Source organism: Astatotilapia calliptera, chromosome 14 (assembly GCF_900246225.1).
Source record: "Astatotilapia calliptera chromosome 14, fAstCal1.2, whole genome shotgun sequence".
Lineage (NCBI taxonomy): Eukaryota > Metazoa > Chordata > Actinopteri > Cichliformes > Cichlidae > Astatotilapia > Astatotilapia calliptera.
In genome coordinates this window covers 18,760,035-18,785,898 of record NC_039315.1, presented here as the reverse complement: position 1 = coordinate 18,785,898, position 25,864 = coordinate 18,760,035, and the positions used below count along the sequence as shown (strand labels likewise).

At 41.4% G+C, this 25,864-nt stretch overlaps 1 protein-coding gene across 8 annotated transcripts in view; it reads left to right on the top strand.

The window, feature by feature from the left end:
• mcamb (melanoma cell adhesion molecule b) overlaps positions 1-25,864 on the top strand; it is a 49,767-nt gene that overhangs the window by 20,097 nt on the left and 3,806 nt on the right. For 2 of the 8 annotated variants that reach the window (XM_026191344.1, XM_026191348.1), the window contains exons 2-18: positions 14,574-14,698; positions 14,803-15,028; positions 15,564-15,634; positions 15,738-15,825; positions 15,922-16,101; positions 16,920-17,050; positions 17,156-17,291; positions 17,390-17,505; positions 17,715-17,856; positions 17,950-18,074; positions 19,582-19,720; positions 20,763-20,849; positions 21,552-21,614; positions 22,526-22,594; positions 23,600-23,638; positions 25,186-25,221; positions 25,612-25,735. In XM_026191344.1, the coding sequence (XP_026047129.1) occupies positions 14,574-14,698; positions 14,803-15,028; positions 15,564-15,634; positions 15,738-15,825; positions 15,922-16,101; positions 16,920-17,050; positions 17,156-17,291; positions 17,390-17,505; positions 17,715-17,856; positions 17,950-18,074; positions 19,582-19,720; positions 20,763-20,849; positions 21,552-21,614; positions 22,526-22,594; positions 23,600-23,638; positions 25,186-25,221; positions 25,612-25,735 (1,897 nt within the window). The remainder of the gene's footprint in view (positions 1-14,573; positions 14,699-14,802; positions 15,029-15,563; positions 15,635-15,737; positions 15,826-15,921; positions 16,102-16,919; positions 17,051-17,155; positions 17,292-17,389; positions 17,506-17,714; positions 17,857-17,949; positions 18,075-19,581; positions 19,721-20,762; positions 20,850-21,551; positions 21,615-22,525; positions 22,595-23,599; positions 23,639-25,185; positions 25,222-25,611; positions 25,736-25,864) is intronic. The other 6 variants (XM_026191347.1, XM_026191346.1, XM_026191345.1 and 3 more) reach the window with 6 other exon arrangements.

Here is a 25,864-nt window from a genome sequence, read left to right as displayed (position 1 = left end):
TGAAAAAGTAATTATCAAAGGCCGGGGAAGGGAGTGAACTCTCTTTGGAGCGTAGCTGCGGAGGGAAGACCAAAGAGCTGCGTATCAAAGAGGGGCTGGCCTCAGGTCTTTGAAACCTGCTGCTGAAGGCCTGTCCACAGATCTGTTTATGTTCTGGGACTGCTCAGAAATTTCCAGCACTCTTACACTAATTTAAATGCCCTGATTTTCCTTGGCGTTTATTAAAAAATCAAAAAATGGGAGTAAAGTTTTTCAATGTGACTCGTGTGGGCTTATGAAAGTGTCTGTGGAGCTTCTGGATTGTCAGGATTATGTTACTAGGAGAAATCACGATAGCAAAATGGGACGAATGACAAAGTAAACGCTGGTGATTCGAGTAGGAAAAGAAAACGTTGACTCACTGAACAAACCCACCGGTCATAGCCAGACGGTCTTTATGCTTACCTCACCATTGGCAGAGGCCTGGTTGGTAGATTTAAGGTGGCGTTATTCCAGGTATATGCAGGTGACATGACAGAAAACATGGATAAAGTAATGGTAGAATCCTCCATGAATGCTGTGCTATGTGTCATTTTAGTTTTGTGAGGAAGAGTGAAGCTACCTGTGCTGCCTTCACAATAACAGGGTGGTGATATTTGGGATATTAAAATGCATTTTCACACAAGTCTTCTTCTTTCTTCTTCTTCTCCTTCTCCTCCTCCTCCTCCTCCTCCTTAACTTAACATCAACTTTTCAGCTAATTGTTGAGGGAAGAAAGAGCTCTCTGTCTTTTTTAATTTCCACAGCTCCGTTTAAAACACTTCAAGTGCTGTCAGAGGTGACCTTATAACAGAGCCATTCAAAGGTTTATTAGTGTTCTGTTGTAACAGTTGTGAGTCAGCAGAGCCCTCTCTGAAAGACACAGTCTGAGACCCGAGCCAGGTCTAGCTTCGCCTGATCACTGTAACAGGTGGTCCGCTGAAATGTAATATAGTCAGCCTAGTCCCTCGCTATCTCCCCTGATGTGTGGTCTGCTCTGATTCTCTCCACTGTATTTACATTCTTTGTGTACTCCGTCTCCTCTGCCTTTTTGGAAAACGTTAATTCTGATGGCATGTTGAGTGGATCTGGCTGGCATTTGGCTCCAGAACACCCCGGGGATCTGTGTGTGCTGGAGAAAGTGTCTGGCAGGTCAGCGTGACAAGTTGACCTTGTTTTCTCTGAAGCATTGTGAGAACGTGCAATTTGGTTGCTACAGCTGCCACCGTCCATCTCTTTGTCATTGGACTCAACAATTTAAACATCACCTGATCCCGCGCGGGCCCCAGACAGAGGAGTGCTCTGTTCCTACTCGCAATGCAGTGCAATATGGCTTCCTCTATCATCTATAATACTTTCAGTTCTTTCTTTGATTAAAAGTCTGTGCAACATCAGAAGGTGGCATCCTGGTGAGCTAAGTCTGCACCTAGTGTGCCTCTGACTTTGTTCAAAAACATAAAAACGCCCAGTCTCCTTCTCCACATCTTCTTTTTTTTTTTTTTTTTTATCAGAAGAGCATCTGTCTAGTAAAAGCAGAACCCCCCACCAAAAATAATCTCATAAAGATGCAATAAAAAAATCACAGGTGCCGTTTCTCTGGACCAAAAGAAGACACATTTTTATATAGAATTAAAGATAAATTGAACTATCATAGTTTACAGTCTGCATGCTGTAAATTGCTAAGGTCTAATTAATGCATTTTAAATGCATAAATATTTTAAAAGTACAATAAGTTAATTCTTACTTCCTCTCTCTGTCTTTTTCTATTTTCCAGGCGCACGGCTGTAAATGAAAGCAATACTGTGAAACTGTCCTTTAGATCAGAGGTGGGCATTTAATTTTCCCAATGGGCCACATGAGACACTGGGACTGTTGTGGAGTGCCGCACCAGTAATCTTATAAAGAGATCAAAGTAATACTGAGCAGAATTGATTTCAGCTTATTGCTAAATATGTGGTGTCCAGGCACAGCATCCTGTTTCAGTGGATAGAGCATCAATTCTGCTCAATATTACTTTAATCAATATTAATTCATTTAATTTTTCATATCTCTCGGCTGGCCTGAGAACGCCTTGGTGTTCCCCCGGACAAGCTGGAGGAGGTGGCTGGGGAGATGGAGGTCTGGGCTTGTCTGCTTAGGCTGCTGCCTGGCAATAAGTGTAAGAACATGTATGATGTGATTAATTTACTGTCTTTATAAGCTTTATATAACTTTATTGGTGCGGTCCTTCATAACAGTCCCAGTATCCCAGGTGATGTTATGTTCTAGGTGTTTATTGCACTTGTTTGTACACTCCGACCTCCTGCGTAGTGTTAGTGTTGGTCAAAATCACTCACGGTGCCCTAAAGATTGAATCAGCGCTCAACATTTTCTTAAACAGCAAAATCAACACCTAACCAGATAACTTGCCATCAGCTGATTCAACTCATCTGTTAATGGTTGATTTTGGTTAATTGATTGATTGAATATTATCTCATGCATAAAATAATACGCCCAGATGTTTTTTCCAAGTTCCAGAAACAAAGGCAGCTTATAAAACCATTCTGCCGTCGTCATTACACCAAAACATTTATAACAACTTGGATATTTTTAACTCAATTTAAAAAAAAAAGGAGAAGAAAGAAATCAGACTGGTACTCATTTTCTTCTAACACACACAAGCTGTTATCTTCCTGGATAATTTTCACTCTAATGACTTCAAATGCAAGAGAAAAGACGCTTGTTTGCACCTGTGCAAATAAATCTTCCAGCTGTGTTTCAGATCTAGCAAGTTCCTTCTACGTGCGTTCATCCCGCGTGATTAGCTGGCTATTCAGCACTAATGATCTGAAATGTGTGCTTAGTTTGATACTGATGAGCGTCATCTGGTTGAATCGCTCTTGATATGTTCACACTGAGTCCAGTTTTTAGATGCTGCTTCTGTTTGCTGCTGTCGGCAGGTACTCATGAGAGCTGCTGTGTGCAGCCAACATGGAGCCATCCGCCTGGCCAAAAGTTGCATCAGTGTCTCCTCTGCATGGGAGTCCTGATTAATTACCTAAAGCCTCACTAATTTGTAACAGCTAATGCAAGCCAACAGGGTAAAAAGGAGCATGCATATTCATGAAGGGAAACCAGAACAATCACCCAGGTCTAAGAGGCTTCTGGTATTGACGCGTTAATGGAGAGATCCTTTACAATTGGCTTCGTGAACTGTGGATAATAAAAATATGAAAGATTATCTGCACGAATACAGCATGCACAATTGTTTGCAAGATATGAGAAATGCGTAACAAAATCCAGTGGTGACACATCATGTATATTTATTAATCCATGCTGGAGAAAAGTCAATCTTTCTTTTATTTGAGTGGATTACTCATGGCATTATGGAGAAATGTGCCTGCTGTGCCAGAGATGTGTGTGTGTGTGTGTGTGTGTGTGTGGGGGGGGGGGGGGTCTTGGTCTTGCGTGGCATATGTGCATTAAAATGCTTCATGTGACAAGGACTTCACTGTGTGTTTGCAAGAGTTACATTCTTTTGCACCATTTCACTGAGACGAGTTGACCAAACTCAGTTGTTCTACAGTGGATTTGTCAGTCTGTCGAATATGTCTACAGAGAAAGTCAATGGCATTTATTTATTTAGAGATAAAGAATAAATGTGGATGTATTCCTGTTCACTGAGCTCTGTTATTAGCCGAAAAAAACAGAAGAATCTCAGTTATAGACGCATCAATACTTTATTTTTTACGTAACATAATCTTGAAATGAAATAGTGCTAATAGTGTAAATAGATAAGAACTTTGATCCATTTTAAAACTCTTTCTAACAAGATAAGAAGATATTATTTAGCTTCACTAATTCAACCGTGAGTCCTGTGACATGAGCAGGTGCAGTTTAATCTCCAGCTGCACGCGAGATACTTTAGTTGCGTAGATTATAGCAAGCTATGTTCGAAGAGGGAAAGAGAAAGATGCAGAGGAAGGGGATGGTATCCATAAACAATTAAGGAAACTCGAGGAAGCAATTTTATTTTTAGCTTTTATTTTTAGTCATATCTGCCATTGCAACTAAAGGCAACATCAGAAATTATTTTGTTGCCTCCTTGATCTTAGACAAAGGTACAAGGTCACGCTAACGCAACATTCATTTCTTATTAGTAGAAATATAACTAAAGTCTACTGATCCATTCAATGTAATCAGTGTAATCCATCCATCCTCCATCTTCTTTCCCAAATCGTTTTTGGGGGCTTTTCTTGCCTTTAATCGATGTTTTTAGTGAAGAGGAGACATGAAAGCGAGGAGAAAGAGAGCACGTGGCCTCGGGTCAGAATCAAACCCAGGCTGCTACATTTGGTTTTGCGGCATGCGGGTACATGCTCAGCCACTGAGCTAAAACGTCTTCATTTCTTTGTTTATTTGATAAATAAAAAGATAATCAGTGTTCCTTTTTGGGCCTCTCCAGCGTTCCTCTTGTGTTTATATTAGCCCAGCTGTGACCTTTTAGCTAGCCAACATGCCAACTACATCCGGCAATTTACTTTTCCACTTCAACAGTTACTTTATCAATGTTTAATAATAATAAAAATAATTACAAGCTAAACTAATTTATACAAAGATTAAAAAAAAACATTTGTGGGGAGTTAGTATTTTTAGTTAGCAGAAAATCTTTTCTTGATGTCAAGATGAACCAAAAATGCAGATTATGATCTTCTCATTTAAAGCTGCAATTGTGTGAAATTTTCTCCGCTACATGTCATTAGATTGCAGATTCTGTTTTCATATCCCTCAGGATTCAATGGCATAATCCCAGCTACGGTAGCTGCTATAGGACAAACGTGTTAGTCAACCACGAGGGATCAAAAAAGATCAGATTTAGACTGTACCCCATGACTGCCAAAACCAAATAATGTCAGCACTTAGAAATAAATAAGGAAGTAAAAAAACAATGCGGTAGCTTAATTAAATACTTTGCAGTATTTTATGTTCACCCTCAGGTCACCTCAAAAACACACCGTTCATCAGGAGTGAGTGAACTCCTATTGCTTCAACAACTATTACTTTTTAGCTTTAGCTGCACTTTATACAGTCTGTTTGACTTGTAAATGTATTTTATAAACCATATTGAGATCTTAATACGTTGTTAAATATGCAAAGATTTAATGTTTAGTGATTTAACTTTAATTCACGGTATCGTCTGAGGTTTTTTCTCTTTATGTGCGATATCTTCACCTGACGATCTTTTGTTCTTTTGTACTGTGTGGGGAAAAAAAATGATTAAAAGCCCGACTGCAGCATGAAGGGGAGACAGCTTGTTTGGAAGGTAAAAACATTAAGTAGGCTGATGAAAAATTTACAGAGACTACAGTTCCAACATTTGCAAAGCCATAGCTGCCTCTCTGTGATAATGCAGCTGCTTTGAATAGCTGTCATTACAAATGCCTGGCTGCTGAGTGGTTTTGAAGCCGTTTCATGACCCGACTGGGAAACTGCACCCCGAAGCTTGTCAGGAGCAAATAAAAGTTCTGGCACTTTGAATGGCTCTCTCCTTTATCTTTAGCCTGATTGCATTTCCTCCGTGTTAGATACAGCAAGTGTGCCGCTGAGGGATTACGGCGTGATAAATGTCAGAGGCCACAGCAACTCTCAGAGACCTAAATACAACCTGTACAGCCACCTTGATTCCTCTCTTTCCCTCTTTCTTCCCTCCTCTCTATCTGATCTATCTCATCTATGGTCTATTCACTTTTCTCAGACTTATTTACATCTGTACAAAAAGCAGCCTGGCTGAGGCACCGTCCTCCTCATGCTCCCTCTCACTCTCTCAGCCTATTTCTGGTGTCAGTGAGGTATATGATCTGCTGTATCATATAAGCAAACAAGCTTGATAGGCCATTGTTATTCTTAGATGTAGGAGGGCTGGAAACATGTCACCGAGCTGTCGCCTCATTCCACCAGCACGCATATGGGAAATTATTTGGTTTACATACACGGGAGGCATGCATCCTGTTCTTCACGACAGAGTCCAGGGCAGTAAATTTAGCATATTAATTATAATTAGATTCAATACGGTCCTTGTTATTTTTAAGATAATTAAGCTCTCGTGTGCTGTCCTGTTTATGCTGCCTTTATGCCTCTCAGCAGTGCTGTCACCAGACAGGATAGCGCACAGATTATGGCCATTAAAAATAGGACTGACCAGCTCGCAGTACAGAGAGATAAGCTCTGCTGCCTCCATGTTACTTCTTCTTCTCTGGAGTATAACATTCGATGGTCGTCCATTCATGTTTTGATCCAGCGGATTCTCAGACTTTTCTTTTGGGCATAAACATGAATTGAGGGAATCCTTGCTATGTAAATATTAATACAGCACCTTAAAATGTAACCCTGGGACAGAGGAAGCTGATTATACAAGCAAATTCACTGAATTAAGCGTTTGGGGAGCAGCGAATGAGACGTAGCAGAGAATGAAGTGTGTCATGTGCTAGCTGTTCTCAGATGTTTGCAGTAACATAACGATGTGCTTATTTCATGAGCCGAGGCTTAAGTTCAGGTCAGTAGTTACAGCTTAGTGACGTGTGTGTGCGTCTGTGAGCGCACATCTCACAGACAGACAAAAAAACCACGCCAGGTTTCCTATGTCTGTTTTCCATCGACCTTAGTAATCGTCTCCTCGGCCGCTGCTTGCTTTGATCTGATCTTTTTCTTTCTGTCAAATCTGAGAAACTGCTTCTGGCCCCTTCTGGGAGCAGACTTAACATCAGCCTGTTCCTCCATATTTGGGATATTTTGACAGATAGCGCCCCCGTTTCACCTGAAATCTTGCTCTTGCTCTTATTTAAAACAGAGAAAACACAGTTTTTATGAAGACAGTCAGGAAATATTGGTAATAAATGAATCTGTCAAGTTGGAGGGTTTTGAAAATGAACATGCCAGGCTTTAGTTTCCCTACAATATTTGCTTAGGCACTGACAACACAGGTTAAGGAAGGAAAGCCCGATAGATTATGTTGGCTAAACGTATTCACACGGGTGGGGTGGGGGGTGTTTGTTGGAGTCACGGTCCTGCACTTTATTTCCTGTCAAAAATCTAACTGGAAAACAAAGAAGTAGAATTTCCCTCCTGTGCGGTGTAAGATGAAATCTCCCTGAAACAGATCATAAGGATGTAATGCAGAAATGTTTTATTTTTTTCACAGAGCTGTTGGTTTAGCTAAAGTTAATTGTGCACTTTTAATGATAATCATCTGTATCTGTGTTATGTACAGAGGAAAATAAAAAGAGACGTTAACTAAGAAAATGAGAAACGGGGGTGGAGGGTTTCCTGTGGGGCACCGTGATGGTGCACTGTCTGTGGGATTGCATGAGTGTGCTTCAGTTTTCTCCTTTTGGGTAACTGTTGATTTTTTAAATTGTCTGTAGGTGTGGTGAGGTATTTGTTGTCTTTGGCTCGGTGTCAGCTTGGATGAAAAATGAGTGAACGATGGATTTTCAAGCCATCCTTGTGGGGCGCTGTTCCTCACCTAGACCACCATTTTAAAAAGAGCACAGGACCGTTAAGTAAAACGCTAGTGAATGTGCTGAAGTTGTGCGTCCTGCCCTCTCCTTTGGCGATCATCTGCGGTCTGGGCTCGTTGCCAGAGGAAACAGGCGGCAGACTCAGGCCTGTCAATGAATCCATCGCGGTGCTAAACGTAAAACAGATTCCAGGCTTTGAACGACCACATGGACCATTTCTTCTGTGCTCTGTACCTGTCAGATGGAGGCCTGCAGTGTTAAAATGAATGCACCCTGGCTTCACTTTGCTTGCTGATTAGCAGCAACTAGACTTTTGTATGTATTCAAAATTGCCTGCACTTGTTATCATAGTCAGAGGCATGAAAGAAATGAGATTTTGTAGGTGTGGGTGAGCATCCACAGATGCTAAGAGCTCAGCAGGAAGCATTTTTAATCAAACAGTAACAGATAGCAACCAATTGTTTTGTTAACAATGAAATCAAAGACTCCTGCGAGTCTTTGACATGACTTCCTCTTGAGCTTATTGTCTCTTATCCTGCGCGCCTCTGCCGTGTGAGCCTCTTATCTTTAAGTGGGTCTAATTTTGTGTTTGAATACAGTGCACCCTCTTTTGGGATGGACTGTGCTTTGCAGGGACAGCTAAACTGAGACAGCAAACTGAGAGCTCTTTGAGGCTTGATTATCAGTGCTGACACACATATGGAGCTCTCATATGCAGATGTGTAAGATCCAGAATTCAGTTTTCCTCCTCCTACAAAGAAGAAAAAGCTTTGAGCTTTGATTTATTGTTGAATTTGAAGTCCAAATTTTTTCACTCCAAAAACAAATTACTTTTCATTTTCTGTGACAACTAGTGCAATCACTGATATGATGGCATTTTCAAAAGTAGATTTCAGTCATTCAGGTTTTTTTTTCTTTTTTAAGTTTTGATTTTGATCTAGTGAAATTATCTGGATGAGCAGTGATCTCATCTTTGGGTTCCTCCTGTTCAGCGGCTTCACACTCGACTTTAAACTGCTCCAATCCCCCATTATTATACATGCTGAGATTGGAGTAGATCAGGTGAGATGAAAGATTGCTGAGAAAGACAGAGAAACATGGTTCTTGTGCAGCACTTTCCTACTCTACCCGAGCACTCAAAGAACCTTATGCAACATGCCACATTCACACCTGCTTAAGTGCTTTCTATCTAACATTCCCACTCCAATGGATGCACTGCAGAGCAACATGTTTCTAGTATCTTGCCCAAGGATACTTTGGCATGCAGACTGGAGCAACCAATAACCTGCTCTACCTGATGAGCTACAGCCACCCCGGATGGATGCAGAGACCCCATAGATTCAACAAAGAGCTGGAAACATCCCTCAGTGATTCTGGTCCATATTGATATGATAGCGTCACACAGTTGCTTCACATCCATGATGCCAAATTTTCCGTTACATCCCAAAAATGCTCTGTTGGATTGAGAATTGGTGTCTGTGGAGGCCATTTGAGTACAGTGAACTCATTGTCATGTTCAGAAAAACAGTTTGAGATGGTTTGAGCTTTGTGACATGGTTATATAGGAATATTATACTGCAAGCAGCCATCAGAAGATGGAAACACTGTGATCATAGGCTGTGGCACTTAAAAGATGGTCACTTTGTACAAAGGGGCCCAAAGTTTGCCAAGAAAATATCCTTCACACCATTACATCACTGCTGGCAGCCTGAACCGTTGATATGAGGAAGGATGGATCCATACTTGTCTTTTATGCCAAATTATGACCCTAACATCCAAAAATTGAGACTTTTCAGACCAGGCAACATTTTTCGAATCTTCTGCTGGCCAGTTTTGTTGAGGTCAGTTTCATGTTCTTAGCTGAGAGGAGGGGCACATTATATGGTCTTCTGCTGCTGTGGCTTCAAGGTTCAGCATGTTGCACCTTAAGAGGTGCTCTTCTGCATACCTTGGTTGTAAAAAGTGTTGTTGTTTTTTTTAGTTACTGTTACTGCCTTCCTATCTGGCTATTCTCCTGTTTTCTGATATCAAAATGACATTTTCACCCAAAAAAGTCTGAAACCCTTTTTCAGACTAAAGCCCAAAGATAGTTGTGTTTCATGAACTACCAATAGATCAGCAGTTTGAGAAACACTAAGACCAGCCGATCTGGCACCAACAACCACGCCACGTTCAGCCAACTTCAGCAGGTCATCTTGACCATCTTGCCTAAATGCATTGAGTTACTTCCATGTGATTAGCTGATTAGATTTTTTTAATGAGCAGTTGAACAGCTCTCTGTCAGCTTTTGCAGGACTCCCTGTTCTTGTTGCTGCTGAGGATGTCCCTTTATTTCTGGGATTGCTGTCATGCTGCATAATGATTTTTAGAGGCCTCCTCAATGGCTTGGTCTGATACATAAGAGTGAATAAACACGTAATATATCGAGAGTTGACTGACGGTCCTATTGCATGATGGAAAACGGAGTGGATACTTGAATGAAACAAGGCAGGTAAAGTTTCTGACCTTTTCCTACATCAAGATTTGTGAAAAACATGAAAACACATTGGTAAGGAAATCGATTTATTTTAGATATAATAATACCAACATCAGTATGTGAAATCATTGTCTCAACACTTGTTAGTGGAAAGAATATCATTTGCAAAGTGGAAACCGTGGAGAGGTCCAGCTTTCTGCTGCACAGCTTTTTCTCTGTCACGTTTATTTAAGTCTGATATCCGCTGCACAACAACTAATATCCGTTCTCTCATCATGAGGAGAGCATCGATCCAATGCATTGCGGGGAGCTTCTCTGATGGATGCACTGTGGAGATGAATACTGGTCAAGTTACTAATGAGATGTGATTGAGATTCCCATGAGCAAACACTCCAGCTGTCAGACGTGATGGGGGAAGAGTTTTCAAAACATAAAGCTTCAACTGCACAGCAGCAATCTCAATCCCAGTTGTTACTGTAGGTGAGTCCTCAGGTCGGGGATGGGGTGCTGCGAGTGAGTCAGCGTTGTCCTTCCGTCGCTAATGGCCAGGAAATGTCTATGTTGGAGAAACTAATTGGATTTCTTTAACAGGAAAGCATCCGTCCAGCTCCATTAGTAAACAGTAACACGCAGCAGAGCGGGAGAAAAGGGGCGGGGGTTGAGAGACAGGAGGTGAGGAAGAGAAGGAAGTATGTTTGTTGTTGTTGCAGTAGTGAGGGGTTTAGCTCGGGGGCAGCTGTTACTGTAAACGTGCGTTATCCAATGAAATGATGATTAGATGAAACAACAGGTGTGGAGCAGGGATGTGTGTGGGTGATGAGCTCATCAGTGGACAGTCCTGGTGTTGTGATAATTCACTTTAACTGCCAGACCACACATCTGACACTTTTTCCTGGATGGAGTGTCTTTTGATGTTGGACGCAGGATAATGTCCTTTCTAAAAATACATATTTGGAGTTTTTCTTTTGGAAGGAACAAAAACTGCTTTACCAAGTTTTCCCTGTGCTGCGCTCCACACTCATCGTAGGTGTACGTGCTGCAGTAGTAGCTCTAATTGCTTAAGAGTGCCTCAGCAAGTTATGCTCAGATTTGTCATTAATACAAAGAGTGCACAGCCACACGTGTCCACCAATATTTTACTTAAAATGTTTGGGGGAAAAAAACGCACTGAAATTTCCGGTAATGTATCAAGCTAAAAGCTAAAACCTTTAATATCCTTTTAGTGTCGACGCTTACATCGTCTTCTTTGATCATTTGGATCACAGCACATAGATTTTTGTAATGCTAGCAGGGTGAAGCGATGACAGAGCGGAAAGGAAGTGTCATTTGTCTCTAATTTATCACAACTGCCAATAAAATCCATAGCTTCATCAGTCATCGACTTAACTGTGACTTTAACAATAAATAGCAAAGCCTTAAAGCTCTGTTTTTTATGTATAAATGGAAGTAACAGTAGACAGCTGTGTGATGACAGCTGAACTGTGTCCAGGTTACAGGAACAAGAATAAGTCCACCTAAGAAGCAGGATGTGGGCTTATCCGGGTAACTTCAGGTTTAACTCTGTGTCTTCACTATTACAAAGGTGATACATCACCATGGTAACTTATTCTGCAGACTTAACTGGCTCCATAGAAGGTTGTGTTTGAGATTAGAGACCAACTTGAATGAAATCACTGTTTAATGACCAATCAGTGCGCCCGAAAATAGCTTCACCAATCCTGTTTGATACCTCAGTGTCATGTCTGAGTGTGGGCAGGCAGGAAGAGAGGACCCAAAATGCAGGACTCACTGAGGCGGAAGTAATTCAAAACACACAGCTTTATTGCTGGTAAGAAGCAGAACAGAAAAATACTAACTAAACTGGAAGAACGGAATAAGTAGGCAGGAAGGCTGGCTGGCAAACGGAGCACACAGAGGAAGCGAGGGTGAACAGACGTTAACGATGCGACACCGAGTAGGGGAAGACACAGACACTAAATACAAGAGGTGAACGGAGCAAAGAGGAAACAGCTGGGAGACACGGCTGACGTTGATTACACTGACGAGACAGGGAGAGCACAAAGCTGAACGCACTGACAAAGGGCACAGACCTACAAAATAAAACAGGAAGCACACGCCAGACAGAGACAGACTCGTAAACAGGCATAATGACGTCATGGACAAACAGAGGGACATACGGGCAGAGAAGACTAAGCACAGGCAACCTAAACCAAACATAAGGGCAAGATAACAAAACCTAAACCAGAAATAATCATCATCAACATCATCATCAGATAACTAAAGAATCAGAATATAATTGTAATCAAAACAGTATCACCAGAGAATAACTAATCCATAATGCAAAATAAACCAAAACATAAGAAACTCAAAATACTGGGTCGACCTGACCCAGGACCGTGACACTCAGTAACTGGTGTGCAGAGACTAAAGCGGCTGAAGTCTTTCCGCCATGAGCATCAGTTATAAAAATAGATTATTACAAGAAACTGTATCCCTTAATGCAAATGGTTTTAAAACAGTTTCATTTTTCTTAGTATATATCCAGAAATATAATAATTAGGTAATTATATCAATTTATTATGCAGATTTTCTTCTTTCTTTTTTTTATTCTTTGATCTCAGACCATAGTTTTCCTCACACACACACACACACACACACACACACACACACACACACACACACACACACACACACACACACACACACACACACACAAACTTACATTGCTGCTTTGTGTGTGGCTGTTTTGTTGCTTTCATCCTGTATTCATATGTTTATTTTAGTATCTTTTTATCTTCATTTGTAAAATCAGCTTTGTGCCAGTGGACTTTTCCATGTTTGTGTTTGATCAGAAGTTACCAGTGCTACATGCTAAGCTATGCACTCATAGCTAGATTGATAAACTGTTATAAATAACACACAGTATCATTTTTAACTCACATGTAATTTTAGTCTTTTTAAATATGTACTCACCATGAATCTGGTTAAAAACTGTCAGTGGTTCCTGAAGCTCAAACTGCTTATTGCAGGACACTTAGGAATCATATTTACATTCTCTTAAGCTTCGATTGACATAAACTAAGATGTTTCCTGCCATCGCTCACAATACACAGACACTCAGGAAAGATTAAATCAAACCTGGCAGCCTCATGACCTCCAGGCTATATCTCTCATTGGCATCTCAAGCATCCGCTGAGACACTGGGATGTAAAGTGTAATTGGGGGTCCCTCCTTTAGATTTAAAGGATGCCTCACATCAGGAGATCCTGGAAGGGGGAAAAACCACTCGGTCTTCAGAGGCAGATCATAAAGGAACAGTGGGGCTACTATGTTGCCTGTAAATTGGGCCTTTCTTCCTGTGAGAGGGTGACATGTTGGAATGCAGCACATTAATGTGGACATGGGTGGGCTTCTCATTCCTGTCATAGCATCTCCCTCTTTCTTTTGACTCGCAACAACTTTCTTCCCTGTTATTTATTTTTGATTCTTTGCCTGTTTGGGGTTTGTTGTATCTCCATCTTGTCCATTTCCATTAGTGGTTAAGCGTTCATTGTTCTTGTTGATATAAGGATGTTATTGCCGAATTTCATATATCTTGGTATGGATGCAAGAAATTCAGGGCCAGAAAAAAAGTTTGATGTGATTTAAAAACAATTTCTCCAACACTGGGGTGGTTGTAGCTCAGGTGACAGAGCAGGTCAGCCACTAATCAGAAGGTTGGTGGTTCGATCCCAGGCTGCCTCCTGGCTGCATGCCAAATATCCTTGGGCAAGATACTAACCCCATGTTTGCCTACTGGTGGTGGTCAGAGGGCCCGGTGGCACCAGTGTCCGGCAGCCTCGCCTCTGTCAGTGCGCCCCAGGGCAGCTGTGGCTACAATGTAGCTTGCCATCACCAGTGTATGAATGGGTGAATGACTGAATGTAGTGTGAAGCGCTTTGGGGTCCTTAGGGACTAGAAAAGCGCTATACAAATGCAGGCCATTTACCATTTTACCATTTAACACATGCTTTTCTGCCAAGAAGTTGTTTGGTGTATCCTTGGAGAGAGGAAAGAGGACAAGGAGACTTGGTGGTAGAGTGAATGTTAGTAGAGAAAATTTAAAGTAGGCAGGAAGTAGTGAAGAAAGTACATGGGAGTAGTGGGAGTACTGGGAGGCTAGGCGTACAGCAGGGAGAGGGGTAGGCTGGATACTAAAGGAAGGACTCATATTAACTGGCTAGACAGAAAGAATAAAGTGTGTCCTGGTATGAAGCTTGATGGTTCCCTGTTGCAGCATTATACTGGTTTGCTGAATCAGTCATATCATTTTAAACTATATTTGCATAAAGGCTGACTGTGCCACTAACTGTCATACAGCAGCTGGCTACACAACAGCTACAGAGCTGTGAAAATAATGCAATGGAAGTCATGTCAGTGAGTCAGAGTGTAACGGTCCTCTTTTAAATGAGAACTTTGAAAAGAGATCAGTTTAAAGCTAAGTAGATAATAGTTGTACGTGCAGCACCGAATTGCTTAATAATCTGGTCAGTTCTTTTAAAAATATATATATGTTGGTGGGTAATTTATTGTATTTTTTTCAGCATGGGCCATAGTGGAGGTGACCATGGAGGACAAAGTGGAGGTAATGGCTGGAGAGACGGCTCAGATCACCTGCATGTTTACAACTGACGAGGGCCTGGGCGGCACCACCATACAGTGGTTCTATGTGAGTTTGGTGAAGCTTAACGTGCACAGAAACACACAGATGTGTGATGGGTGTCACGTTTCTCTGTTTGATTGATGTTTGATTCTGTAAACTCTGACCTTTAGGTGCTACCTAATAAGGAGAGACAGAGAATCTACAACAAGGAACCAATGCATGAGGCTGCAGAACAAAACACACTGTTCACGCATCGGATCAGCTTGAACGTCAATGGAACCGCTGCTGTGCTGGCTATCAGAGATGTGGGAGTGAGGGACAACTTGGAGTTTATCTGTGTCATCAAAACTCTCACACCTGAGGAAGCAGAGGGACGAACCCAGCTCCAAGTGTTTAGTAAGACTCTGAAAGCTTTTATTGCATTTTCTATGCTGTCTGCTCTCTCGCACTGAAACGGTTGTTTTCATTAAGCAAGTCATCAGTATCCTCTCTTAATGTATGCTGCTCCATATTTTCCATATATTTCTTACTGCTGCTGCTACAAGTTAACGGATCAACTTCAGATATTGTATCTGCTTCATTTGCTTTGGAAGAAAAACAAAAGAAGATGGAACAGACCTCACCTGTTCATGAAACTGCTTACCAGTTTTCCTGGCCAATTACCTTTTTTTTTGTCCAATTTAGGTCCAATTACTTTGCAAAACCTCTTAAATTAAAAACTGCTTTCAAATCGCATTTGGATTTTTCGATTTAAAGTCCACTGTGTCCGGAGGCAGAGATTGTGTCTTTGTCCAACAAATTATGGAACTCACTGTATTAACATACCTATAGTGTTACAATATTTCTGAAATTTTTAGCTATCAGAATCTATGATTGTTTCTTTCTAAATGCTTCCTTTTCTAGTTCTTATCCTTTCTTACGTCTTGTGCAGAATCACCAACCTTTCCTACAATTGAGGCAGTGGAAACAGGGATATCAGTAAATGAAGAAGCTCCATCCAAGGTGAAAAGGTTTTGGCGATCACAAACATCAAAGACTAAAATTACAAAATGCGAGGATGCAATTTTATCATTTGAATTTCCTTACCTACCCCCTCTCCCACTAGATTGGGTCTTGCAGGGTCAAAAACGGATACCCAAAGCCAAATATTACTTGGTACAGAAACAACATGCCGCTTCGCAATACTCCACCTGGTAAGGCAGATTGATATTTAAAACTGGAATGCCTTAGCTGTTTCAGTTTGTGTCTGTCCTGTTCTTTTATGTTTACAGTATTTTTATTTCTTTCAGAGGTGGTTGTAACCTCCAGCACCACTATTGAATCGAGTGGTCTTTTCTCAGTCCAGAGTGAGCTGACAATGAAAGTTAAGAAGGAGCACAAAGATGCAGTGTTCTACTGCGAAGTCATCTACTTTGTCCCTGGAGCGACCAAGATGACCGAGAGTCAGCACATTAACATCACTGTATACTGTGAGTTTCACCAATTGAAACCAAACTGGCTTGCATTTGGTTTCCAGTTCATGCAATGTTCTTGCACACCAAACTAGAAAAACTAGAAACAAACTACAAGAAGTTTCTTAATGGATCTGTTTTGATATTTTGAAGTGGAAATGGATGCTATAGTTTCTCATGAAGTTCACTAAGTTAAAATAACACTATTGTTCAAGTATTATAGGATATTATACTAATAACATTTTCCTTAATTTGATTTGACAGGCCGGTAAATTTTGAATTTACCGGTCGATCTACGTCCCTACCCTCACCTATGGCCACGAGCTGTGGGTAGTGACCGAAAGAACGAGATCGCGGATACAAGCGGCAGAAATGAGCTTCCTCCGAAGGGTGGCTGGCCTCTCCCTTAGAGATAGGGTGAGAAGTTCGGCCATCCGGGAGGGGCTCAGAGTAGAGCAGCTGCTGCTCCACATCGAAAGGAGCCAGCTGAGGTGGTTCGGGCATCTGACAAGGATGCCCCCTGGGCGCCTCCTGGGTGAGGTGTTCCAGGCATGTCCCACCGGGAGGAGGCCCCGGGGCAGACCCAGGACACGCTGGAGAGATTATATCTCTCAGCTGGCCTGGGAACGCCTTGGCATTCCCCCGGATAAGCTGGAGGAGGTGGCTGGGGAGAGGGAGGTCTGGGCCTCTTTGCTTAGGCTGCTGCCCCCGCGACCCGGCCTCGGATAAAGCGGATGAAGATGGATGGATGGATGATTTGACAGGCCTCAGTTTCCTATTTTTAAGGATAGTTCAGGTTTGCAGTTTAATCTTGAATTCATCTCTCTGTGTTTTAGATCTCCCCACTGAAGTAAATATTTGGGTGGAGTCACCAAAGGGCAAAATCAAGGAAGGGGACACACTTGAGCTTCGCTGCGATAACAATGGCAACTATCCATCCTCAATCACCACAATTAAGCACCAAAATGTAAGAAAATCAGCACTTCCTACTCCTCATTTATGTGGAAATGGTTGCAATTCGATGTTTTCCTGAGCACTTTGAGGACATTAAAGTTAATCTTGAACTTTGCAGAGTGAATACTCTGTGGAGAACAAGACAATGGTGCGGACTAATGTGAAGCGTTTAGACGGTGGAGTTTATGAGTGCACCTTTGAGGAAACGGATAACTTTGATGAGATCTCAGGGAGTACTAAGGTGTCGGTTAACTGTAAGTGTTTTACTCTGGATGAGTTTTTCATCAAATACATTTTACCAGTAGGTTCTCTGTTTGACTTGTATGCCTTGTTTCTCTGTCTGTGTGTGCAGACCTTGAATCTGCTGTTATAACGCCTAAAGACAGCATTGCGGTGATGGAAGGAGAGGAGCTGAAGGCCAGCTGCAATGCCCTGTCTTCTCTCCAGACATCCACAACCTGGTTTAAGGTTACATAGATACATACATATATACAATACAACTGCTTGTCTAACAGTAACAAGTAAGATGCACCTAGAAAACAATCATTTCACACTGTGGCAGAGTCGTACCAGCAGTTAGGTTGACTAGAGGCCTCTAACACCTATTTCACCCAGTACTTAGATGCTCATTTAAACGTGTTGAGTCAAACAAGCTTTTTTTGTTCACCTTTGTCTAGAATGAAAAGTTGGTGTCAAAAGGCAACACTTTGAGTGTGAAGAGCGCAACGTTAGAAACAGCAGGGATGTATAAGTGCGTTGTGACCGTTCCTGAGATGGAGGGGATGAAAACCAGCAGCACACTTCAAGTCAATGTTAAGGGTGAGTTGTATTTTCTTTAAATGAGACCATGTCCAAAGTTTGTGACTGCATAGTTATTGCATAAGGTTGTATTTCTTGCTACTCATTCTGCAGGTTCGCCACAGATTTTGGGGCCAGATGTCCAAGAAGTGGAGACTTATGAGACAACTGTTAATCTGACCTGCAGTGCCACAGGGTTTCCTGCTCCCACAATTATGTGGACAACTTCTGATGGGAAGGTACAGCAGAGGGAAGCTTCTCATTCTCGGCTTAGTCACAGCCGCAACAGAGATCTGCTTATTCCAGTTGTGACTTCAACAGGTTGATCCAAAGTCCTCCGGACCTCCATTTTGATAAATGCGTCCAGTGGGACAAATAGTGGAACACAATTTTTAACTTGAATTTTAAACTTAACTTAAATGCATTTTCTTTTCAATACTGTTGTGGTATTTTGCCGTTTACGGCACACGATTAAAAAAGACTGTGGGTGAGACTTCACATTAGTAGAGTATGGTCTTCACTTTTGAACAGTTTTAATAGTCTTAGTAACCACAAATCAGCAAGTTCTGAACAGATTAGCAATACAGATGCAGGAAAATTGAACAAAATGTTTCAACAACTACCGGACATTTTGTGCCTCGAGATATTTTGTGCAGTGATTTGTTTTATGATTAAAAGTGTGTGTTAGATATGTCCATCAGCCTCAGTTATGCAGTTGTTTAGTGCTAAAAGCACTAAAGCATGCTAACGTTCTAGAGCAAAATGGTAAAAATGGTTAATTAGCATTAGCATGCTAACATTATCATTTAGCTGACATCACATCAGATTCTCACTGATTTAAGCAGCACTGGTTGGTAGTGGTGCAATGGATCAATAAACTCACGGTTTGGATCAGATCACGGTTTTAAGTCACGGATCGGATCAATTTTCGGATCAGCAAAAAACGAAACAAGACAAGAAAAATTAATTTTTTTGCCCATTAAAGAACATTCAACTCAATACTCATTCCACGCAATTATATAAAAAACAAATTAGGTGCTATATAGGGCAGTACAGGGCTTTGTATCTACCACTCCGCTGTGATATAATGAGCGGTCACGGTCACGTAGCTTTCCGTTGCCCTGGAGGTCCACCCATCTGTAGTTAGGGCAACAGAAGATGCCTGACTTTTCCTGCTCATACATGCTTGGAACGATCTTGTCACTGAAGTGGACACGCAACGGGATATCATAGCGTGGCTCAAGCACGTTTATCATATGTTTAAACCCCTTGTTTTGCACAAAGGAATACGGCCTCATGTCTGGAGCTATAAACACCCCAATAGCTTTTGTAATAGCTTTTGTAACAGCTTTAGCACGGTCAGATTAGGCAGCAAAGGGCTGCTTAAATGCCGCAAACTCCTCTGCTCTTTCACTTGGAGTGCTAGCGTTGGCCATGACTATTGCAGACAGACTGACCACGCCCACCATACACATATTTTTTTTCTTTTTCGAATCTTCGGTTCTGATCACGGATCAACAGTGATCCGTTGCGCCACTACTGGTTGGATTTTACAGAGTTAGAAATAAATTTGATTGGACTGACAGAGCTAATACTAGCTAATGTCTAGTTTACCTTCACGATGATGATGGGCATGCAAACCTTTAGTCTTTGGAAGTCTATATCAATATTGTGCTCAACTGTCTTCTCACCTGTTTGCTCTTGGATCTACTTTTCTATTTCTGTCTTTAACTGTCCTTTTTGCAGAACCTAAATGCATTGCAAACAGAGACTGAAGATGGCGCTCAGAGTGTGGTCACTTTCAAGATCACCTCCAATGTGAAAGTTTTCTGCAATGCCAGCAATGACTTTGGCTCTAAAGTGGTGGAGTTCAACATCAAAACCAGTGAGTTCATGCAGCCTGTGCTTCCTTTCTGCAATCTTTGTAGTTAGTAGTTCAGTCAGGTTCGTCACAGAGTTTAGAGTTCATCTTAGCGCAGATGGCTCATCATAGATGGCTGATCACAAGATTTTTCTACGGACACCACTGCATTCGACGAAATCCACTGCTTTTGTTTGAATGATATATTTCTGTTAGTTTTCTGTTCCAGCTATTAATACAAACAAGGATTCTTTCTTACATGGAAAAGTTACTTATGGAGTTCTTCTGTGTCTACATGTCTCTGCTACGCAGATGATGTTGAGTTGTATTTATCAAACGACATGACAAAAATCAGTTAATTAAGCTAGACATAAAGGCCTTCATCTATGAAATATTGGTAAACAGCGGGTTCAGGAGACAGACTCTGCTTTTAAGATTTGGCTTCGAGCCTTGTTCATAAAACAGGTGATCCTGGAAAAATCCTCAGTTATCCTGCTGTAGGCTCAGGCTGTTGGTGGACTTCATGAGGTCCACTGACCAGGTCTTTTCCACTCCTCTCTTTTCACTCCTGATATGTTTATATGTCAGTACTGCATGTCATTAACTTTAGTCATTTCTCTTCCAAAGTTTTGTCTCCCTATTTTTTTCTCTTCTCTTTCCATTCACCCTCCATTCTGACCACGGGGGAGTTCTTCCTTCCCTCTGTCGCCAAGTGTTTGCTCAAAGGGAATCCTCTCATTGTTGGGTTGTTCTCTCTAATATTAAGGCGACTGTTGTGAAATAGCACTTTACATAGAAACAAACCGAACATGCCTGCATGTTTTTATTTGTTCTCCTCACTTGCCACTTTTACCTATGTCCCTCCCCCCTCATGTCTCTATTCATTTTCATCTAAAGGTCTTGAGTTTTGCCACATGATGTAACGTCTTGTCTGTGATTGTTCAATCTTTATATTTTTTGTTGTTGTTTTTCACATTCTTCACCCTGGTAACCCACATGTCGTTTAACGGGCACCCATGTGTAAATAACAAAATGACGTCCTTTCTGTGCCTCTACCTGCTTTTAGTTTTAAACACCACATTAACAACAATCACTTCCATGCCAACAATCAGCACTACCACACGATCAACCACTACTATATCCAGTGACACAGGTAAGACCACAGTTACACTGCTGTGCCTGTTTTTCATCATGCAAATGAAACCAGCTGCTAAATGCAAAATTAAATTTGACTGGGAAAGAGAGATTTCTAACTTGTCAGAAAGCTCCCAGCTCGAATTTGCGAGACAGGCACACTCTCTGTTTTTACCACGAGGCTTCAAACATTTCCTTTTGAAAAAGCTCATAATTATAACTGGAACTGGCGACCATGAACCATGCCTTACTTGTGCTGCTATCGGCTGAGACTAATGTTACTCCCATGATGCACTGAGCATTTCTACATTCTGTTCATTCCCTGTGTGTTTATATGTAACTACTGCATGCTATTGATTTTTGTCTGTCTTATATCTTATACTTTGTGTTCTGTTCTTGGCTCTTCATGCTCTCCTTCTTTTCTCTTTCTTTACACTCACTGGCTGCCCCTCCCTGAGCCGGTTTCTGCTGGCAGTCTTCCTGTTAAAAAGGAGTTCTTCTTTCCCACTGTCACCAAATGCTTGCTCATAGGCAATCCTCTTATTGTTGGGTTTTCTCTTCATCTAAATGGCCTAAGCTCTGCCAAGTGCCGTAACCTGTTGTTGTGACTGTGAATATTTCACTCTGTGTTGTTGCTGTCATTTTGTACCTGTGCTGTTTAGTGTGTACCCCTGTGTAGTAACAAACATGACCTCCTGTCTGTGCGTCTAACTGTTTTTAGTTGTACACACCACACCAACAGCCACCACTACCACATCAACCAATACTATAACCGATGACACAGGTAAGATCACGATTACTCTGCTGTGCCTGTTTTTTGTTTTTTTTAACATGGAAATCAAATCCGCTGTAGAGCTCTATTTCATTTTAAGATGAGGCTTCAAACATTTATTTTTAATAAAGCTTATAGTTATGGCTGGATCTGGTCACCCTGAACCATCTCTTAGTTATGCTGCAATAATTTTAGGCTGCTGATAGACCTTCCACAATGCGCTGAACATTTTTTCTTCAATCCCCTTTTATCCTTCCCCGTGTCTTTATCTGTCACTGCTGCATGTTATTAATGTTTGTCAACTCTTTTCTGTAGTTTGTGTTTTGTTCTCCCCTTTTTTCTCTTTTTTCCCTCCCACCGGCTGCCTTTCCCTGAGCCTGGTACTGCCACATGTCACTGTTGCCAAGTGTTTATTCATGGAGAATCTGATCACTGGCATTTTTTTGTATATTATTGTTGTTAAAATTGAACTGAATATGTCTGTGTACACTGCTCTGAAACCGTATTTTGTCCTTCTAGATTTATTTTAAGTATATTTTTATCAAATGTTTCAAATCAGCGAACAAATTTTAATGTTAGACAAAAATAGTAAGAACAACATGCAGTTTTTAAGAGCAACTGGGTTATACAGCAGGACCATGATCCAGAGCACACCAGCAAGTCCACCTCTGAATGACTCACACGGTGAAGCTTTAGGATCGGACTACTTAAAGTACAGACTGAATTCAGATGGAGATGCTTTGGCATGACCTTAAAACATGGCAAAAATAAATACGTTCCAATGTGGCTGAGTTAAAACAACGCTCCAACATGTTGTCAGTGATTGTATTTCACTCTGTGTTGTTGTCACTGTTAACCCGTGTGATGTTTAATGTGCACCCCTGTGTGATAACAGAAGTCGCATCCTCTCTACCTGCTTTCAGTTATATACAACACATCAACTACCAATACTACCATACCATCAACAAACATTACCTTTATCAATGACACCGGTAAGATCACAGTCATTCTGCTGTGCCTGATTTTTGACGTGGAACTCAAATCCGCTATGAGGCTTTATTTCATTTTAAGACGAGGCTTCAAACATTTATTTTTAATAAAGCTTATAGTTATGGCTGGATCTGGTGAACCCTGAGACATCCCTTATTCATGATGCAATAGATTTAGGCTGCTGGTAGACCTCCCATGATGCACTGAGCATTTCTCCCGTAATATGTCTCTAATGCATGTTATTAAGTTTTGTCAGTTCTCTCCTGTAGCTTGTGTTTTGTTCTCTCTCTTTTTTCTCTTCTCTTTGAACTTACTGGCTGCATTTGCACCTTTTCCTGTTAAAAAGGAGTTCTTCCTTCCCACTGTTGCCGAGTGCTAATGGGGAATCCTCTGATGTTGAGGTTTTCTCTCTAGCACTGTTGGGTCCTACATAAACCACCTTGAAGAACTGTTGCTGTATAAATTAAAGTCCCCTCACTTTTCCCTTTTACTCGTGTCCCCCCCGTTCACATCCATGTCTCTGTGTGTTTTGACTTTGATCTAAAGATGCTGAGCTTTGCCAAGTGTTGTAGTGTTGTCTGTGATTTTTCATATTCCTCACTGTGTTGTTGTTTTTTCACACTGATGTCTTAAGTGCTTAAAAAGAGCAATTGGACTTCTTTAGGTTTGGGAAGACATTTCGACTCTGATCCAAGAGGCTTCTTCAGTTCTAAATAAATTGGCACACAGTCTTGATATCCTTTCCCAGGTATTTCAACCTCCAAGGAGACAATTCCCAGTGGGGTTTAAATCTCTGCCAGTTGTTTCAGAACTGAAGAAGCCTCTTGGATGAGATGTGAAGCTACACAAGTCCATTTGCCTTCTTTTTAAGAACTCATAGCTCGCATGTCCTTGATGACTGAGAACCTATACAGACCTTTTGACACTGTTAACCTCTGTGATGTTAAATGTGCGCCCCTGTGTAGTGACCCAAATAACCTCCTCTCTGTGCCTCTGCCTGCTTTCAGTTACACAAAACACATCAACTAACTATGTCAATGACCCAGGTAAGACCACCGTGCAATTAAATCAGCTACAAAATGCATAATTAAACTTGGTTGACAGAAATAGGTAGTTCATTTATCAAAAAGCTCCCAGTTTGGATTCAGGAGACAGACGCCCTCCATCATTTTCACATTAGGATTAATCTTTTTGTTAAAGTTTAGATAGGGCTTGATCTTCTCCACACACCTTTTTTCACTCCTGATGCATTTATGTGCCACTGCTGCATGCTGTAACTTTTGTCTACCCTCTCTATGTTCTCCCGTTCTTTTTCCCCTCTATTCTTCCCGTTCAGCCTACACCCAGTCACGGCAGGTGGCTGTTGCTGATTGTTGGCTCTTTACTTTGCAGAATCAAGTGCCTTGAGACGACCGTTGTTGTGAATTGGCAATAAATAAATAAAACTGAATGGAACTGATTGAATTGAAAGCTTATAACCAGCAAATTCAGAGTCTCCAGACTTTCTTTTATTTAGTCTTGTGGGGCAGTTTTTTTTCTGTAAGTCAGAAAGAAAGGATAAGAGCAAGGAGGCGTGATGCAAACTCAGAAACACCTGCAGGCCTTAGTTACCGCTGTGGTATGATAGATAGGTCATTAAAAGTGAGGTTTGTTGTTGTTACAGGGTGTCTTAATTATTAATTTATTGTCACGACTGCTGTTCTGCGTGTTGGGTTATTATAAATGTAGACGTTTTGTTTTAATGTAGTCTTAAAGTTTGAGAATGAAGTCATGCTTGCAAATGATGTGGAAATAAAAAGAGAAAGGTTCACACACGTACATGCATCATTGTGACTCTCATCATTGAGTGCATTTAAAGCCGATGCTTTAAATGCACTCAGAGTGAGTCTCCTGACTCCCATTATGGGTCCTGCTTTGTGTTTTTCTGTGTCTGCTCTCTGTTTATATGTCACACCAGGAAATTTTCAGCCCCTCAGAGGAAAACTGCTCTGAGTCCACGTTTCTCCCAAAGCGTTGATAAACGGGATTAAACAGGGCCCCTCTGGAAAATGACTCTTCTGCTGCTGACCGCAGTTTGCATATCAAAGTTGATGTTTCGATTCAAAACACTGATAAGATCCTCTGAAATAAAACATTTATTCAGGACTCTGCTGAACATCAGCAACACAAACCTGGGGTGTCAACCATAAGCCCGCAGGCCAGAGCTGACACAGCAAAGACTTCAATCTGGCCCAATGGACAACTTTGAAAGGAGGAGCTTTTGAACTTTTAACTGTATTTTCAAGTTTTACAGCTTTTCCTATTCATAAAGACCGCTTCCATTGCCATTCATATCACTGGGCAATCAACTGCCAGATCTTTCTCTGCAATTTTAAACATTTGTCATTTAAACGTTTGTCATTGAAAATCTGAATGTTGAAACTGCATATGTAAGACATCTCGGAGATTAAATGTGAAAGAGGCATTTCACTGGTCCAGCCCACTTAAGATCAAAGTGGGCCACATGTCCCTGATCTAAACTGTGTTTGAGTATTATATGAAGTATTTATGTGCATATGCCCACTGATTCCTGTGTTCATTTGGTTTTTCTCAGTTCAAACGCCCACCAAATCACCAAATATCAAGAAAGGTTTGTACATCACTCTGCTGTTGCAGATTCTCTACCGCCTTCCTTCCACTTCTCTGTGAGCACACTTCTCGCTCTCTCGCCTCCTAGCTTTCACGAGAACCCTCCCTGGTGATGAACAAAACATCAAAGCGTCATTGGGTTGTTCATCATCTTCACCTCTTCCTGCGCATGTTGTAAAAGCACTGCTGCTCCTGCAGCCCTGATAAACAGCCACTTCGTTTCTTTATCTTTCAGGGTCACCTGAATGATGCTACTGCCACACTCTCTTTAGGCGCATTGCAAACTGTATCTCCACCTGTATCAGACTCTCCTGTCTCCTGCTGTCATTCTATTCCAAAATCCGGGTGCAGTAAGTAAAGCTGTGGGTGTTTTGTGCTTCTTCTCCAATAGAGAGCAAAGGTTTTGTTATCGCAATCATCATCATCGCCATCTTCCTTCTGGCTATCTTGGGAAGCGTGCTCTATTTCCTGTACAAGAAGGGCAGGATCTGCGGCCGATCTGGCAAGCAAGACTTGTAAGTGCAATGACAGCAGTTCCATGCATAAACACACAATGTGTCCACATAAGGAGACATTAAAATGTGATTTTATGGCTGGACTGTATCACAGTATTGTAGTTCTAGACCATTAGAAAGAACTGAACA